Consider the following 19,231-nt stretch of genomic DNA (forward strand, 5'->3'; position numbering starts at 1 on the left):
ACTTAGGAAGGAGTTGAACTAAGCGAAACAACTAAATTTTTTTTTGTAGGTAAATAAAATTTAATTAATTTAGAGGGCATTTAAGAGTATTCACCGATCCAAAAGGTCCTCTTTGAAAAAGAGAAAAACATATAAAATATAAAATACATTAGGAAAAAATTTTTGAAATTTAAAAAAGCACAATTTGAGAAATTTGCCAATTATAAAATAAAAATGTGTATAGTGCCGTCACATGCGAGTCTTCCTGCCATGTCTCAAGCGCTCCACAGACTGCGAGCTCGCACTCGAAAACATCACACCTCGCTCAGTGGCTCACAAGGGAGTTCTTCTTCCTCCCCGCTTTAATTAAAAATCCATGGTGGGGGAATCTTTGGGAGGTGGTGGAGTTGGTGGCCTACTTGTGTAAACTCCCAAAGTAAAAAGGGAAACCGAGGAAGCGGGCAAAAAAGATGTCACCTTTCTTTCTCCTCGCATCGCAATCCTCTATCTCCGACTTATAAATATTCTAATCCGTCCTTTTTTTTTTCTGTTCTCGGGTTTCAGCAGGCGCATGAAGCTTGGCGACGCCTGGGCGAGGCAGGATTTGAGCGCCGGCGGAGGATGAGAGACGGATCCAACGATGGGCAACTGCGGAACCAGGGAGGAGAATGCCGTCGTCGCCGCTCACGCGCAAGGTGACGCCTTTCGCTTTCGCTTCGCCCCAAATTTCGTCCTTTTGTGTATTCCCCCTTGAGCTTCGTGATAGGGTTGCGCCATTGCCGGTGCTTGGTCCGGATTGGGACATGATTGTAAGGAAAGGGCACTGCGTAAGCTTGCTCTGGTTCAGGATTTGATCTCTCTCTCTCTCTCTCTCTGTGTAGGGTTTTTACTGGTTTTCGGATGGGTATGCTGGCATTGTTTTTTAGGTCTAATCCGGATTTTTTTTTTCTGGGAAGGATTGGTTCTTGTTGACGAATCGGCTTCCTGGACTGAGGTTCTTCAAAGATTTGGTCTTTCCTTCTTTTAATGTCAATTTACTGGGGTTAATCCTTCCCATTTTGCCTCTTGTCTTTCTTGTTCATTATCGATGGGATTTTGATGAACTTTCAGTGTTTTATTTTTGTTCCATTACGTTTGGTTGGTCCTTGTTTCATTCTGAATTTGGAGAGGCAACCAAGTACAAATTATGAGATAAGAACCAGCTTTATTCTGCAAACTAGTATATTTCAAGATGCGACATTTAGGGATCTTGCTTGCTACCGTGTCTTTCTTTTATTTATGTTGTGGGACAGTGTGAGAAAGTCAGCGTCTATGATTTTGTTTCTCTGGTCAGCTGAAATTTTATATAACGTCTCTGCTGAATGTTACTTAATCTACAAAACATCAGCTTAGATATCAGAAAATGATGAAAACTTTTATTTCAATTGTCAATTTAACCATTTTGAAACCTTGTCGGTGCAGTTCAACAACTCCAAATGTTCCATGTACCTGTTAAGAATGCTCTTACAGAGAAAAAACATACTCGTACCTTCTCGGATGTTAGTGACCCCTCGACTCCCCGACACTTTGAGGATTCGAGAAATATTGCAATATACACCGATGTGATTGCGTTCACGCTGTTTGAGCTTGAGACGATTACTAAAAGTTTTCGTGCGGACTATGTGCTTGGTGAAGGAGGATTTGGTACCGTGTACAAGGGTTATATAGATGAAAATGTGAGAGTTGGTCTCAAATCACTTCCAGTTGCTGTAAAGGTTCTCAACAAGGATGGGCATCAGGGACATAGAGAATGGCTTGTAAGTTGATATTCTTTTCTGATATCTTATTAATTTTTCTATATTAAATGTTTGTGAAAATTGTATAGTTAATTTGGTTTATTGTCTGATACACTGCAACAAACTGCATAATATTTTTACATTAACTTATTTTGCCAACACATGGAGAGTTGGAAAATAAATTTGTTTCTAGGATGATTGGGAAAATTTAAAACATGCACTAATTTAATGGTGAACATATGTCAGTTTATGCAGAATGTTCAAATGTAAAGGAATTCTTTGTTCTTCTCAGGCAACTCATAACAGCTCACTTACAACTTGAGTTGTGTGTTCCCATTGAACTGAGTTTATTGTCTACGGGCATTAATGTTCACATCTGCAGCACCCAACTTATACTGTTTTTCTCTAGTAGGGTTTTCCAGGTTGAATTTACAGTTTTGAACATAAACTATAACAAAACTTTGTCATGCTGTTTGTCTTCAACAGGTAAAAATTGTCTTAGCGTAAATAAAGCATAGCCAGAATCCTCACAATATGCATGCATTATTATCCTTGAAAGTTGGGGGCCAGATGTTGGCTTGTATACTACTTATGAACAGCAACAAGTTTACTTATTTGTAATTTTAACTTTTTTGCAAGTCTGACTTGTGTCCCTTTTTTATTTCCAGACAGAGGTTAATTTTCTTGGACAACTGAGGCATCCTAATCTAGTGAAGTTGATTGGCTACTGTTGTGAAGATGATCATAGGTTGCTTGTATATGAGTTCATGTTCCGTGGAAGCCTTGAGAATCACTTGTTTCGGAGTATGCTACTCTTAACATTTAATTAATTTTTTGTTGCTTAGTATATTCATCTGAACTGAAGTTGGACATCATTATCGTTCTGTGCAAGTTCCCCAATTTCCTTATGTGCAAAAAGGACTCATGTTTGTGACGTATTTTCAATTGTAAACTTATGACTATGACTTATATAGTTGCTGCCTTATATTAAGATGGTGAAATTATCTAAACAAATCTTGCTAAAATAAGTTGAATCACTGAAAAAAATATTGATTGCAATGCATAATTAGTAATAACTAATAAGTTAATGCTACACATCAAAGTATTGATGATTATGTGACTTGATGAATCTGAGACATCATATGAAAGATGAGGAAAGTATGACCTAGGAATCTTGGTCTGTCATTGGACCAGGCACTTTAGCGCCTAACGCTTCACCAAACCTAGTCAACATGGCCCAGCATCTCTGCCAAATCTAAAATTATTGGCATAAGAACTGCTTGTTTGGGGGGAATGTACCTCGGTTGATGACAAAAATTGCCACTACCTCTTCTACCTGAGAGTAGTGGGCTTAGATTTTATTATATGTAGGCATTATACTTTACGATGAATTTAGATTGTGCATGACAATATAATGTGACAACTATGAACTGTGACTTCACTGCAGCACCGTCCATTGACATGCTAGAACAAGCCAGGAATATGTTGTCACTGACAAACTTGTTTAATGAAGTTTATTTTGTTTGCTACAGAAAATATTTGGAACTCGATATGATATTGGACAAAAAGAACAACGAAACAGGCATTCCACTTTTTGGTTTACCTGATTAGGACTTTGCATCTTCTCTTGAAAAAAGATCTTTCTGCTTCTTTGGACATTGTCTTTGACATCTACTAAGATTTCAAAGATTTGGCCTGTTGTAAACCACTGGCTTCAAGTAATAATGCATGTTGCTTTTTGATTCTGTCTATGGATAAGAGGGCTATTATTGAGTTTTAGACCAATACAAAATGTTGTAAAACTTGCCATAAAAGGGCAGCTCGGTGCATGAAGCTTCTGCCAATGCAGAGTCCTGAGGAAGGATCGGACCATATTAGGTTTATTGTACGCAATCTTACCCTGTATTGCAAAAGACTATTTTGCAAGAGGTTGTAAAACTCACCATGCATTTGCAAAATAATTGCCTTGATTATTCCATTCATATCTCAAAAAAATATATGTTGGGATGAGCTGAAAGTTATGGTTGTCCTGGACCAAGCTCAATAGGTTGAAGTCAGAAAGATTACTAGATAGAATATATCAGAAACAATATGATTTTTTGCAAAAATAGGGCTGAATACCATTGCTAGTTTCTGAACATGGTACATTCAATTTGTTTTGGCAATTCTCAGAAGTGGAGAAAATTTTCTTTTTAAAAAACATTATCTTAATTGATGTCTCTTACTCATTAATTTTTTCCAAAATACAACTTTTGTACTCTGACTTGTATCTATAATCTGTTGAAATACTTTTCGTTGTCGCTTGACATATTTCATTATAAAGCGTGTCTTGACATATGGGTCAAGTGCAAATGACTTGTCATTGTACGAGTGCACATGGATAATCAGTTTACATTTCCGTCATGGAGGTTTATAACCAGCAATTTCTTAGTTGAAATCTTATTTGTTTTTTTCCCTGTAAAAGGCTTGTTTCAGTTACTTCAGTTCTATTGGGGCTTCATTCGGTTTCACTTTTAACGATTCATGCTAATTATACCCTACCATCAAGTTTCTTATCTAATCTAACTTCACCAATACAATGATTATTTTTTACTATTGTATGCCGATTATCTTTCATCTGAACCTGGCTTAATATTCCTTGAGGCTTTCAGAGACAGCTGCACCACTATCTTGGGCAACAAGAATGTCAATCGCATTTGGTGCTGCTAAAGGACTAGCTTTCCTTCACAATGCTGAAAAACCTGTTATCTACCGAGATTTTAAGACCTCAAATATTTTATTGGACTCTGTTAAGTGTCAATCCTTTCTAATAATTTATAAATTGTAACTATATGTTCTTCTATAATGAATTTTGGAAATCACAAGTAGCTTACTGCATTTGAATCCAAATTGTAGGATTACACAGCCAAGCTCTCCGATTTCGGTCTTGCAAAAGCTGGACCCGAGGGCGATGAGACCCATGTATCAACAAGGGTGATGGGAACCTATGGCTATGCGGCCCCTGAATATGTGATGACAGGTGCATTGTTTCCGATGTCTTACTTGATTAATACCTTCGCCTATATGTCTCAGTGACAGCCTATGTCACTGGAAGCGTGGATCACTAATATCTTTGGCATGAGCAGGACACTTGACGGCCAGGAGTGATGTCTATAGCTTTGGGGTCGTTCTTCTTGAGCTCTTGACAGGCCGTCGATCTGTGGACAAGGCTCGCCCATCCAAGGAGCAGAGCTTGGTTGATTGGGCTCGCCCCAAACTCAACAACAAGCGAAAGCTGTTGCAAATAATCGACCCCAAACTGGAAGATCAGTATTCAGTGAGAGCTGCCCAGAAGGCTTGCAGTTTGGCATATTACTGTTTGAGCCACAACCCAAAAGCAAGGCCTCTTATGAGTGATGTTGTGGAGACACTTGAGCCTTTGCAGTCGAGCAATGGAAATGAGGTCTCATTGAGCGGATTTGCAGAGAACAGGATGCATCATCCGCTCGCACAGAATGCTGTCAGCTGTAGACCAAGCCCGCGTGCAAAATGTTCAAGTGCTCTTCCAGCCTGCAGGGTCAAATGATCTCCTGATCGGTGCTCAATGCCGTGCAGTTCGAATCGGAGGGTATTGTACATTTGACTATCTTTGTTGCACTTGTGTGGGTTTTGTTTCTTCCACTATGTTATAATGTAAAGTTTATCTTGCCGCGTCTGATGTCTGCGAGATCCGTATTTCTGATCAATGTTTGTGTAGTTTAACATGAGGTGAACCTAGCCAAATGCGCTAGGTTTTGTTGAAACAAAAGCTAGTTGGATCATGCACTCCGAATTATGATTCTGTAGTAGCTTTATCTATGGGAATTATGCTCTTGGATCTTGTTGCTAGTTCTTCCTGTTGGAAGCAACTATTAGAAAGCTAAGAACTCTTGAGTGTTTGGATTTGACAATCGCCTCGAACATTATCTTCTATAGTAGGCTGGTCTCCTTCAACTTCTTGGTACAAATTTGAGTTTAATTGTAGGTTGTGAAATATTCTGCTAGTTGAAGAGTTCTTGAAACTGTTCTTCCAGTTGCACCAATTCCTTATGCACCACTTAGTATGGCACTGGTGGCATACTAGGTTAGCAGTTTGATGGTGAACTTGACTTGTCGATCGGGCGGCAAGCATGGAAGTTCAAGGGTCAGTTTCTTACCGATCGGAGAGTCGGTGTGGATTCTTTTGGCCTTCAAATTTTAGAAATTGGATTGAGCAGAGAGGAGCTCAATCTCCTTGTATGGTGTTTCTGTGCTTCAAGTTGTCTGGGCAAAGTGTTTGGGAGAGTTTGCTCAAAGTAATCTATCAATTGTTTATGTCTGTATATCAGTATATGCTTAGTAGATTTGCGCAGGGTTGTGAATAACTTTAATATTTGATTTCATAAAAATTTATTTATGTTCTTATAATATATACAAGATCAATTAAATAGACAAGTTAAATATATATGTGTTTATTTATGAATAGAATTTATATATCATATTCATTAATACATTTTTATCTATATGATAGATAAATAAATAAATAAATTTATATTATCAAATTTAATAATCAATCAAATAAATTTAAAATATAAAAATTTTAAATAATTAAATAAATTTAATTGAAAATTTGATAAAATTTAAATAAATTAAGTTCAAATCAAACTTGAATCAAATTCAAATTCATAAAAAAGAAATCAAACTAAATTTAAACAATTATTTTAACAACTTAGTTCATTTTAGAATCAACTTAGCTTGGTTACTTTATTAAACAAAGTAACAAATAAACTTGAACACAATAAAGTTTGACTTGACTTGACTTAACTTAACTCGTTTACCACCGATTCAAGGAGTGATGCAAAAGAATAAAAAATAATAAAATTGTAGTTAGTACAAGAACCTAACTTGAGAAATCTTCAAATCAAATGCTATATTATTGTTGAATAATAATAAATATCTCTAATGTCATTAGATAGGGCTGAAGATTGGTCTAATATCAGTTGTTAGAATCTTCTTCAAGACAGACACTCGTAGATCTAAATATGTTGCCAATACAATATAAAATCACCTACACCATAAGATCAAATGGCAGGATCTTTATAACACAGAAAAATAAAAATAATTATATAGGTTGGTGACTTATAGGAGAGAGAATCTAATTATATAGGTTAATAATTAAATTCATCATCCCCTTTACTACTTTTAATAAATTTATTATATACTTCAAAACAATATCAAATCTTTCTCATATTATATATAATCACAATACTACAATAAAATTATGGGTGAAAAAAAATTAAAAGGACATCCATCGTTTATAAAATTGTCAGATGGACGCCCCATCTCTAATTAAAATCAAAAGGACACCTCATTTAATGCGAACTGTCCAAAATTCCTTTGCATTATCAAATGCACTCATCAGATGAGTAGAGCGCACAGACACAATGTTACCTTGTTGGTGTTTAGCTCGATCCCAAACTGAACTTTCGATTGCACTAACCAATTGATTATAATTTAATTTCTCTCATGTCACTACAGATTATAATCTATAAAATCTCATCAAGATTACACAAGACCTTATTTAAGCTTTGTGGTACCGATTTCTCTCAGCTCAAAAGCTTGAAAGCAAGTTTTATTCACATGCCTAGTTAGTTATTCATGAACACAAAATGTAGTTGTTTGCAATGTAAAAAAGCTGTGTCTGATATTGTAGACACAAAATCTAAACCAAATAGGCATCTGAAATGTAATCATCCAGGCATAGTAAAGAAAACTAAATGCAGCCCAAGATCAGACATCCATGTGCAAGAGTTAACACAGAAAAGTTAGATGAAACCAGATAAAATGATCAGGCTTTTCTTGAATTGGAATAGAGCCACTAAATCGGTATATAATCCACCAAAACATGAAGAAATGAAGCAACTAAACTTATGATTACTAACAAAAGTGTTCAAAGTAGGACCTGATCAAGGCAAGGGAACAGGAGTTCTCCAGCGATGGAACTCAACCAAGTCTCTGTTAACAACTGAGCCATTATGAAGCCAAAATGTTTCTGCAGACTGGTGAAAACGCCTCACTTTTCTCTGAAGCTCCCACATGATGCCTATCATAGCAGAGCATGGCTCAGCTTCCGAGGCATAAACCCACAGACACCTCACCTGTCTGCCTCGAGCTATCATTGTTTCTATCACTTCATCTGACAATTTGTATATTTGAGTATCTTATGCTTGTTGCTAAATGAGTCAAAGTGGTATATAAGGAATTGATGATGAAGGAACCTTAGAGACTAACCTGGTATGCTTTCTAGGTATTCAAAGAGTTGAGTGCTTATCCGAGTAGATGGCCATTTGATAGATATCTGCGTATAATCAATCACATTTTGGAAAGGAAGCTCAACTTGATCCGATAAGATGACTGGGACACATTCCTGTTTGCAACTCACCCTATTAGACACCCCAGAAAATGCCTGCCTGCAAACTTTGACAGCATTTTTATTGCAATCAACTGATAGATGTGTAAAAAATAAATGAAAGGCTCAAAGTGCCTCCAAGATTCCAATGAAATGGCAGGTGAGAGTAGTCTCCAAACACATTGATGTCATCAACAGTTCAAAAAGACAAACTAACTGCATGGTCTAAGCAAATGCATTCAGAAGTTTCACAATCATATTGCATCTTGCTTACGACTTTGAAAACATCTATAGTAGAGAACAATTGAATTCGGCTAAAAGATCTCAATGCAAGCAAAAACATGAAATGGCAAGTATAATGTAGTACTTGTGTCTATCATGTAAAGCTCATTATTTGGAACTTCAACGCTTCAACACAGCCGCTAGTTGAAATTACAAAGATATTCTCACATGAATCTACTTGCTTGTGCAATGTGCATGCACACTAATTTATGAAATGTTATGATCACGTGTATGATTGCAAATATTTGTATGTTTGTTAACTATGTGCAATGTGTGTCCTGTCAGATAGAGAGATACCACAAAGAAGGACTCATAGAAGCGAAGTGTCCATGAGGACTCGCCACGTGGAGCTAGGCAAAACTTAGCATTTCTCAAGTGATTGAAGTACTCAGTTCTTCCCAACTTGTTAGGCCCTGTGAGATGCAACTCTGGACATTCCAACTGTATATCAATCAATTTGCATGAGAACCAGGAAATAATATGGATGATAAACAAAATGAACATGAAGAAGTATAACATATAGCATATCTTAGTTTTAAGCAAAACTATCCTTTTCTTTTTATCATGTACATCCTCTTCTCTTTACAGAGAAGAAAACAAATGTGCAACCTCCTTAAAAACCTAAGCTTAGCCAAAGGTGGGACATATGACAAGCTTCTATGAATTTGCCATGCAATTTGTGAAGCCAATTCTGGTATATTGCCTACAGCATCTTCTGAAGAGAAAATTATTGTATTCTTCCAACCTATCTTTTGGCAGTATTTACAAGTTACAAGATATCATTTTTGTTGTGAATCAGCATGAGATTAATTCACTGGAAACCTCACTGACAATGCAGATTTAGTACATAGCCAAATAAGTAGTACAGTAATCATAAAAGAACTCCTTGCATGATTAAGTGGTATTATGTATGATTAACATGAAATACCCACCTTCAGCCATGGCTCATTTGTCATTCATTAGCAAGTTTGGATTAACAGTATGTTGAATGCTAAATGAGCACTCCAACAATCAGGTATCAATTCAGGGAAACAAATTATATATGTTTCATAAATAAAATAAATACCTGATAATTGAAACTCACCTTATCAGGATATTGCTTGGCAAGTTCCACCAATTGAAGACGACCAACCTTCTCCTGAGCACGTCCTAGAAAGTTTGCCAAATAATTTCTTTTTGATAATGGAATAGGCTGAACCACATTGGGGCCATGCAACTTAGTCATTCCATCATCAACATTTCCAGGAATAATTATATCTTTCCAAGTATTAAAAGCAGTAACATCGCGTTTATCAGTACGGTCACCCTATACAAATAAAGATTTTTGCAGCATCTATATGAGTCTTCACATAAACAAGTATTAAAATAGGAGTGTGAAACCTTAAAGCAAGAGTGCTGCAATATTTAATACATGTATGCAATTTTCAATCAGACATGAACCAAATGCAGAGGGGAAGCTGATAATCCCACACAAAGATTAGATTAGATATGTTCACATAGATCCAAGTTTCTTTTCCCTCATTTCATTTTGCAATGCAACTCACAAGAGGAAGGACATTAATAAAACACCATTTGCAAGACAGAAGTGAAAGCTTCCTACAAAGTCTGACTAGCAAAAATGGCTTAAATTTACGTATAATAGCACCCTTGGTCTGATATATTTGATTTACAATGATCAGCTACCTTCTCGACATAAGACATTTTTATTAATCCCAAGTTGCTGAGAGTTTGATCACTCCTGATGCATGAAGAAGAAGGAAGTAGAGGATAGCAGGTGCAAAGGACATCAGAGATGTGTACCTGATTCAAATGAAAAAGGAACCTGCTACAACTTACTAATCTCTAATCAGTTCATTTTTTAGTTCCAGAAACGAACTTTGTTAACTAACCACACTATGCAAACAATATGAACCTTATATTTCATGGATTGCTTCATAATGTTCTCTCAACAGTTTTTGCTTACTGCTTACTAAATATCTGGTTCGGTGGTTCTGAACCCTATTTGCTTCAAACACAATACTAAAAAATCTTGTTCCTTAAGAAAGTACTAGAGCAATACTTAGTTGCACCTAATAGTATTCAGCAACCAAATAAAGTTATCAACTGAAACAACGAAGTTCTTCAGTGACAATGACTTGGGGTTCCATACATTAATCACCCTTAGCACTTTCATACATCTTGCATTCAGCCAACTTTTCCAGTTTGCAGTACAATGAATTTGAATTATCTCAACAATCTTGCTAACATCTTAAATGGTCTCTATGTTAGAACAATTTGACTTAGTTCTATCCTAGTGTTATTACAAATGATACTTATTTGTAACCACAATAACAACACCCACAATTTTAAGTGCATACCATCAGCGACTCATATAGAACCTAAGGAAATAGAAAAAACAATTAAAACAACAATGTTTTAAAATAATTGATGGATATATACTCATAGCATTCAAGAGACAAATTCATAGAAGAGGAATAAAAAGAAAGATCTGTGAATAAGCTAAATGATACTAATAGCAGTCCTTTTTGACAAATAACATCTAAAAAAAGAACAAATGAGGAAAAATCACTTTTCATCCTTCCTGTCCCTATTTGCGATGCATATGAATAATATCAGAAATAGTACCTCTGGAGTCAAGATGATTGACCGATTCAAAAATGTAGCCCAGGAACGAAACAAGTGAGCACCAGCCCCACTGCACTTCTCGTGAGATAATTTAAATTAATTATAACATATAGGCAGATAACACAATAAACAGCTAGATTGACAATTATATCGAAGTAAAAGAAAAGACAAATAGAATACCTAGGGAAGACAAATATGTGATCACGACCACCTGAATATCGGAAATGTGGCATTTGACTGAGAACCTAAGCACCAAATATAAAACCATGAGCCACTTCATAATAGAGCAGGCTAGCTAAAATAAATAATTCTTTAGATACTATAGCAGAACTATTATGATAGTTAATAGCAAATTTCTAGATAAACTTAAGTGAACCACATCAATAGAAATAGACGGTAAAGAAATTAAAATGGTGCACTTCAATTAAAAAAAGAACAAGAAATGAAAATGCCATTACAACAAATACGTGTTGCTAAATTCATAATTCTAAAAATATAATAAAATTAATTACCTTTACATATGTTTTATTGATTTCTTTATCATTCAAACCACCCATCATCCTCACACATTTAACATATGAGGGAACAAAGAAAAGAAGAAATCTGCTTCCTCTTTGTTCAATGTTCGAAATCTTGACTTGAGAAGCAACTGGTGGATTTTGACCTAAAAACATCAAACAAATGATGTTACATAAATTTTCAAATGAGTAACAGCAATAAAGAGACACTGTCCCTTTTGGGAAAAAGGAGTAGAGAGATTTGGATTCACATGAACATTCCAATTGTTAAAAAAAGTATCATATTTCTGTGGAAATGGCAGCTAAGCCAAATTGGGTTTGATAGATTCCACTAGAGAGGAAGTGTTGCAACAAGAAACAATCTAATTTTGAGGTAGTAGCTATGTATGCATATGGCATGGAGCCATAGGTCGTGCTCATATTTTGAAGCATACAAAAGGATAAAACCTTCAACAACCACTGGAGAAATTTTGGCAACTGCATACAAGGTGACAAAGGTCCCTTTAGTTTGGGTACCTTGGAGTCAATTCCAAATAGATACCAAGAAGATTTCCCCCTCAAACAAGTTAAAGTCTTATGCATGGAGAATCTAGTATTTCCAGAGAGGACATAGGTGAATTAACTAAGATGACCTAATACAATGGTGATCTAAGCATATATTGCTAATTGCCTAGTGCAAGGGTGCTTATAGACACAGATAGCTTTGTCAATGTGGTACATCTCAATGCTTTTATGAAAATTGTGTATATTAACAAGATAACTTTGAATGTAAGATTTAGGGAGGAGTTATTCATTTGAACGCATACATTGGATTTTTAGTTGTGGGTTTGCCTTTTGCGTATAATGCAATTTTGAGTAGGCCAACTTTGAACAAATGAAGAATTTGATGTCAATTACCACAAAGCCATCAAGTTTCCAACTCCAATAAGGGTTGGCAAGTTAAGACAAATCAAGTGGAGTCAAAAAGTTACATGCATTCAATGGACATGAGCCAATGTTTTGCTCAATAAAAGTAGTTGGAATAACTCAGAGGGAAATAAAGTTAAAAGAGTTAAGCTTATGTTCAACAAACTAAGGAGGAAATGGAAGAACATAGAAAGGATATAGAGCCAAAAAAGTTAGAGGATAGAATTGGGCTACCAAATCAATTGTTTACGGCCAAGAAAATGTCTGAGTTTAGTATTCGAGCAAAGCCATGTGGAACTGTCGATGGAGTTTTAATTTAGGGAAGGTCCAGTGAGGAAATCAAAGTTATGAGCCAAATTGACTATTATGGAAGTTCAGGACATGTCAAAGCTATGTGTTATAGGTTGAGTTGGTATCTTGAAGCTTATGAAAGAAGGGAGATTTCAGTCATTGAGGGAATTTTAGTAATGGCATACAAGGCGACACAAAGTTTCTCTACCTTGGCTACCTTTGAGCTCACCTTAGACGTTTTCTCCACTTCACCGCCCCCCACCCCCTCCAACTTACAAAAACCTCTTCAACCCAGAGCTCCACATCAACTCAACATCCCTGCTAAGACGGACCAGTCATATCCAGGAATTCAACTCAATTGAACTACTTGTAGTTCAAGGAAGATGAATCTCACACCTTGCTTACCTCAGCCAAACTGAGTGTAGTTCAGGCGCACCCAACCTAACCTTAAACATGTCTCGACCAAACTCATCTCAGCTCAATCTCTAGCCATATTCATAAGAAACTCCTCTAAGCTCAATCTTCTCTAGCCACATTCCTAACCAAGGTCAGAGCTACGCTCTTGTGACTAGAAGGCTTCTGCAATCTGTTATAGCTTTTAACCTATCAGTAGGTAAATCCGACCAATTCTTTTGATAGATTATTTTCACATCACAGTGACTTAATCAATTAGCATGCTCAAGTAAAAACAAGATAAATTGAATAGCACACCTAGATGAATGGGATTCCATCTTCTAATCCCGCCAACATAAGAAATCGAACATTAAATTCTCAATAATTCATTTCTGACATGGAATTAGAACTTCGTGTGGGAATCGTTCCTTAAATTGCGACGAGGGCAAGTCATCAACTTTAGCAACACAACTCAATAGAACGACTAATTAGAATCGTGTTCAACATAAAGAACAGGATACCTGCGTACCCCACTGTCCCTTGAGGCAGGCGTCGGGGGAGATCCGGCGGTCCCTTCCGCGCATCAGCTCGCGGAGGCCATCGATCTCTTGCTCCTCGTAGACGTAGATCTTAAGGTCGAGGCGGGAGCCGTAGCCCCGTTCGGGCCAGGAAAGATAGCCGCTGCTGCGGTCGAAGAGGGCGGGAGATGCAGCGGAGGAGGGGGAAGGAAAGTCGCAGGAGAGGCGATCCAAGGCACGAGTGACGAGGAAGGTAGCGACGACGAGGGCGATTGCGCCGATCCTGTGGGCTCTTCCACAAAGCACCGTCGGCAATCCGCTACCGGAACCGAGATTGCGACCGCGGCTTATGCTTCCCATCAGCGAGCAATCGAGAGCGCTGGCGGAATACTGGAGAACCAACAACGAGAGCGAAGGGCTCGTAACACCCGTTACATTCTTTTTTTTTTTTAACGAAATTTAAGTGTGTTTTCAGAAAAGGCCCTTGAAATTTCAAAACAATTAAAATACACCTAAATTTTTAAACTTTTGGATTTGGCAATTATTGTTAAAGTCTCTATTTTTCAATTTTTAATATGAAAGGGTACTTTTTCATAAATCAATATAAAGAGAACTTTATATGAGAAATGATATATTGCACGATAAGGAATGCACGATTCATATGTGACACCGTCGATCCATCGCCGCTATCGTTGCCCTCGCCATGTCATCTGGCTACCGCCAACCGTCACCTTGAGCACGATCGATGCACCGCTCGCCAGTACTTCCTCCCGCGTCGGATTCCGGTTGGATTGTGGTTGAAATCCAGTGTAATTTGATCGGAAACAATCAAATCACGCGTCTCGCAGTAGTGCGGTCACAATTCGGCCAAATCCGACCAAATCGTGGTCGGAGACTGACCGAGGAAGGACTGGCGTGCGATGTCGACCTGTCCCCAGCCTGATTACGACCGCGATTTGGTCGAAATCCGATCACAGTCGGCAGTGGCGCGTGCCACTGGCGATCGCAATCGAGCTAGATTCTGGCCAAATCGCCGCCGACAGTGGCGCGCGCCACTGGCGACCGCGATCGGGCCGGATTCTGACCAAATCGCAGTCGAAATCAGGCTGAGGACGCACCGGCGTTGCATGACAGTCCTTCCTCGGTCGGTCTCCGACCGAGATTTGGTCGGAATCCGATCCAATCACGGTCGGCAGTGGCACGCGCCACTGGCGACCACGATCGGGGCGGATTGACCAAATCGCAGTCGAAATCAGGCTGAGGATGCACCGGCGTTGCATGCCAGTCCTTCCTCGGTTGGTCTCCGACCGCGATTTGGTCCGAATCCGATCCAATCACGGTGGCGCGCGCCACCGCCGACCACGATTTGATTGTTTCCGACTAAATTACGTCGAATTTCGATCACAACCCGATCAGAATCTGACGTTGGAGGAAGCATCGACGAAGGGTGCGTCGATCGCGCTCGAGGCAGTGGCGATGGGTCAGCGGTGTCGCGCACGAGTCACGCATTTCTCGTCACGCAGTATATCTAGTCAAAATTATTTAAATTAATTAAAATTATTTTTAAATAGTCAAAATTATTGTAACAGCCATTTTAAATGATTTTAATCTTTTTAAAATTATTTTTAAAAGAACAAATAATATTGATCAAGTTGATAAAGATTTTTTTTAATAAAAAATATAATATAGCATAATATTTTTGACAAAATTAAATTAAAAGAAATAATTTAAAGGCAACTTTGGCGACAGAAAAAGGGGAAAAAGGATTAATGAGCCTCATAGTTTTTATTTGTGCAAAAAATTTCCAACTCCATGTCTCATTTCCAACCCCCAAGAAATCAATGAAGGAACTGGTATTCTTCTTTCCGCCGCCATCAATCTCAGCTTGCATGAAGCTGTTCTTGTGGTGATGGCCTGCTAATTCACCTGCATAAGTCTCTTCAGCTGAACCTTCAGAAGAGAAATAACAAAATGAAACCCCAAGAAGTTAACAGACAGCACGAGGGAAGATTGAGGAGGGTCTTCTCTTAATTGATTACCAGAGGAATCGCCACTGCTTTGCTCCCTTTCTCTCCTCGCCATCATCACGTGCCACCGGTTCTTCACAGCGTTATCTGTTCTTCCAGGGAAAAGCCTCGCGATCAGTGCCCACTTGTTGCCGAACTGCCTCTGCAAGGACAGAATCTTTTCTTCTTCTTCCACGCTGAAGCCTCTCTTGTTGATCCTCGGATCCAGTTGGTTGCACCACCGAAGCCTGCAACTTTTCGCTGGAAGAAGAAACCGCCAACCTTCGATCTCTTTAGATCGAATTAATCGTCAAGATCGAAACTTTTGTGCGGGCAGAGGCGTACCTGACCGTCCTTGGAGCTCATCGGCAATCAAGTTCCAATTTTGGGGGCCGAATCGGGAGACAAGCGCCCTGAGCTTGGCGTCCTCTGCGGGTCTCCAGTGGCCTCTGAGGCAGCACTTGGGCTGCCCTCCTCCTTCCAGATGTGTCATCGTCGTCTTCACGGAGGAGCTAGGGATCTTGAATTAAAAGCGAGGAAGGAAGACGAAAACCGAAAGTGAATGGAAACGGAAGGGCGAAGAGGAGGAGGGAGGTGCTCGTGGGGGCGTCTTGTCCCTGTCGCCATTGACGAGTAGCTGCGTGGACACGACTTGTCGCCTTGTTAACCGCCGCGAGCAGCGAGGGCAGGCCGCGTTGAAAACGACGGCCCTCAAAAACCCGAAGCAGTTTATGAGATTTAAAAAGATTTATACACGATTTTTTTTTAAAGTAATTAAATTATTCTTTTAAAATAATAATAATAATAATAATAAATGAAAAGAATAATTATTAATGAAAGAAGTCAAAAGGCCAAGAAACATGCAACGTCACGTTGTGAAAGAGTATGAAGTAGTGAAGTCAATACACTTTGTCGTTTGTTATGTCGTGGATTTTGTATTTTTGATGTTACACGATCGGATTTGTATGCAAATTATTTTTTTATTTTTATTTCTTGTTATTCCAACAAACACTCACATTTTTGAAGTGAAGGTCCTCCTATAACATGAAATATAAATATTTTCGGCAATAAAATTTCCTAATTTGTATTTTTTTAAGATTTGAGATGAATTTTAAAAAATGAATCCCCTCAAGTAATATCACCTACCTAATTTTAAATTAATGCTTCTTGGTAAAATAAGAGTGTTTATAATAACAAATCCTTTTCTTTTGGTAAAATAACAACTAAAATATAAGTGCCTTTTTATATAATATAATAAATATCTGTATGTATTTTTATTTATTTATAGGAGTGTATAAAAAATAATAATCTTAATGTGAGCTAATTCATTATTAGTTGCAATTGAGATTCAGATGATGGATGAGCTTGAGTTGAGTTTTAATGTTTAATAAATATATTTATTAACGCGAAACGACAAGTAAAAGAAAAGTTTATTATATAGAGAAATTATCAATGTAATCGATATTGGTTGATCAAAATTGATGTAAATGTGGATGATTAAGTGAAAAGTCAAGTAGATCAAAATTATACAACATGGAATTGGCAAGTGAAGAAGTTTAAGTAGGTTACAGTTGCCGAACACTTAACGGTTGAAAGTTCAATAGGAAGTTGACAAAAACGAAATATAAGTGGATCATGGAAAATTAAACACTTGATAATTAAGGATGAAATTCAAATGAGTTAAGGTTGACCGGATATTTGATAATGACGAAGTCCTAGCAAGTCAAGGTTGATCGAATGTTAGACATGAGATGAGAAGTTCTAGCAGGTCAAGATTAATCGGATGCTAGACGGGTAAAGTCCTAATAAGTTGAAGTTAATCGAATACTTGGTAAGAATGAAACCCTAGTAAGTCGGGGTTAACCGGTACTAATCATATAAAGAAGTTCCAAAGACATAAGGATCCTTAGTATAAGCGAATTCGATGTGATCGATATTTTAGTATTGTGAACAGTGCAGCAGTTGAATATGAACAATATTAGACGATTATGAATAGTTTTTGAACTACAACTACAGTATTTCTGCTACAGTAATAATCGATTGATGACAACAACGATCGACTGATAGTACTGTAACAACAAACAGAAAGTTTAGAACTTGACTGATTAACTCGATTGATTGAGATCAATCGATTGATAAATAATAACAGTCAATTGATTACATTATAGCAATAAACAAAAAATTTTAAACTTGATCGTTACACTTGATTGATTTGAGATCAATCGATTGATGAATAATAACAATCAACTGTTAGCATTATTATAGTGAATAGAAGGTTTCTGGACGAGTTGGAAAAACTCGATTGATGTGATAACAATATAAACAGTACAGGTGACTATTCATGATCAAAGCAGAGTTAGTAAGAGTCGTTCTACAAGTGCAACGATTGAATTAAATAGAGCAATTGGTTGATGGTGGAAATCAATCTCGACCTAAATATTATAAAAGGAGGGTTTCGTGGTCAGTTCTCGAAGGTTTTAGGGAAGAGTGTTGTTGCATTTTCAGATTTTCAAAAGGCATTCTAAAGCAACTACAAAAGCGCAAGCAAAGCGAGTTTGTTATTTATATTATATTTTATTCTTCATTCTTATTCTTGTTTTTTTGTCAGTGTTGCTCGTAATGAACAAGGATTTGTAAGAGATTTCTCTACCTCCAGAAGATATTCGATAAGGAGAAAGATAGTGAAGTTATCGCTAGAACGATAAACCATCGAGTAAAAATAGAGGATTCCGAATCACATAAAAATGATTTGTATTATATGCTTGTGTTTGTATTATTTATATTTCCATTGTATTTTAATTCCTTATAGTCAAGTACGTGTAAAGGATCAATTGAAGCAAAGCGAATCACTATTTTCCTTCTCTAACGACGAGTCTTCATTTAAACATGATTTTAATTTAAAAATAATTAAAATATATGTCCTTTAATTGAGTTACTCGGTCACTTTATTTAGGTATATCATTTTCTCAAAAAAAATACTACATGATAATTTAACTATAACTAATTAATTTATTTATATAGTTATAATTAAATTTTTTAGCAAATAATGTTTAATGATTTATATAAAATTATTCAAGAATTTTTTTATAGAAAATGTAAATATTATTTATTAAAACATAAGATATGTTCATGAATACTACCAGAGTATTAACTTTCTACTTAATCTACTTTCATAAATTTATTTTTACACCTCAAAACCCTTCTCAATTATTTTTTTCATCAATCATTGACTACCTATTATTCTTCATAGTAGAGTGCCCATGAGACACGATACAATAGTAGGGTTATTGATGAATTTTTCATAGTATCACGGTTCGATTCTCGATTAGAACATGCATATTCTTTATTTGGAGGAAGAAATTACGGAAAATAATACAAAATACGATTACCTAAGTGGACCAGGCTATCACCTGATGGAGCTACCCAGAGACGGATCCAAGAATTAGAATTAGGCTGGGCTGGACTATAACTTAGGATAGTCCTTGGCTGAATCGATTTCTATATCAATTTTTGTACTAAAACAACTAAAATG

General features: G+C 37.1%; 3 protein-coding genes across 4 annotated transcripts; 1 reads left to right on the forward strand and 2 right to left on the reverse strand.

Moving 5' to 3' along the window:
- Window positions 1-256: 256 nt before the first annotated feature.
- Window positions 257-5,541, forward strand: LOC141838194 (putative serine/threonine-protein kinase PBL8). Of its 2 annotated transcripts, none has more exons than XM_074725603.1 (7): window positions 257-451; window positions 544-674; window positions 1,441-1,775; window positions 2,423-2,558; window positions 4,406-4,542; window positions 4,650-4,773; window positions 4,880-5,541. In XM_074725603.1, exons 2-7 carry the CDS (start codon window positions 620-622, stop codon window positions 5,317-5,319), a joined length of 1,227 nt encoding a protein of 408 aa, XP_074581704.1. In that variant the 5' UTR covers window positions 257-451; window positions 544-619; the 3' UTR covers window positions 5,320-5,541. The 2 variants fall into 2 exon arrangements, with proteins under 2 accessions (XP_074581704.1, XP_074581706.1); XM_074725605.1 differs by having other exon boundaries at window positions 547-674.
- A 1,967-nt stretch (window positions 5,542-7,508) lies between these two features.
- LOC141838192 (putative glucuronosyltransferase Os03g0107900) lies at window positions 7,509-14,090 on the reverse strand. Its single transcript, XM_074725601.1, is given in 9 exon segments — window positions 7,509-7,947; window positions 8,043-8,178; window positions 8,740-8,883; window positions 9,527-9,748; window positions 11,068-11,137; window positions 11,248-11,312; window positions 11,580-11,663; window positions 11,666-11,731; window positions 13,697-14,090. Coding segments are annotated over 9 exon segments (1,374 nt in total). The 5' UTR covers window positions 14,054-14,090; the 3' UTR covers window positions 7,509-7,717.
- A 704-nt stretch (window positions 14,091-14,794) lies between these two features.
- On the reverse strand, window positions 14,795-16,380 carry LOC141837593 (uncharacterized). The gene is made up of 4 exons (XM_074724973.1): window positions 16,045-16,380; window positions 15,733-15,960; window positions 15,522-15,643; window positions 14,795-15,073 (listed from the first exon to the last, which is right to left on the reverse strand). The coding sequence occupies exons 1-4, from the start codon at window positions 16,190-16,192 to the stop codon at window positions 14,795-14,797; spliced, it is 777 nt and encodes a 258-aa protein (XP_074581074.1). The 5' UTR covers window positions 16,193-16,380.
- Between the last annotated feature and the right edge of the window lie 2,851 nt (window positions 16,381-19,231).

Source organism: Curcuma longa, chromosome 11 (genome assembly GCF_044706935.1).
Source record: "Curcuma longa cultivar G26 ecotype Majalengka, Jawa Barat chromosome 11, ITB_CL_G26_1.1, whole genome shotgun sequence".
Taxonomy (NCBI): Eukaryota; Viridiplantae; Streptophyta; class Magnoliopsida; order Zingiberales; family Zingiberaceae; genus Curcuma; species Curcuma longa.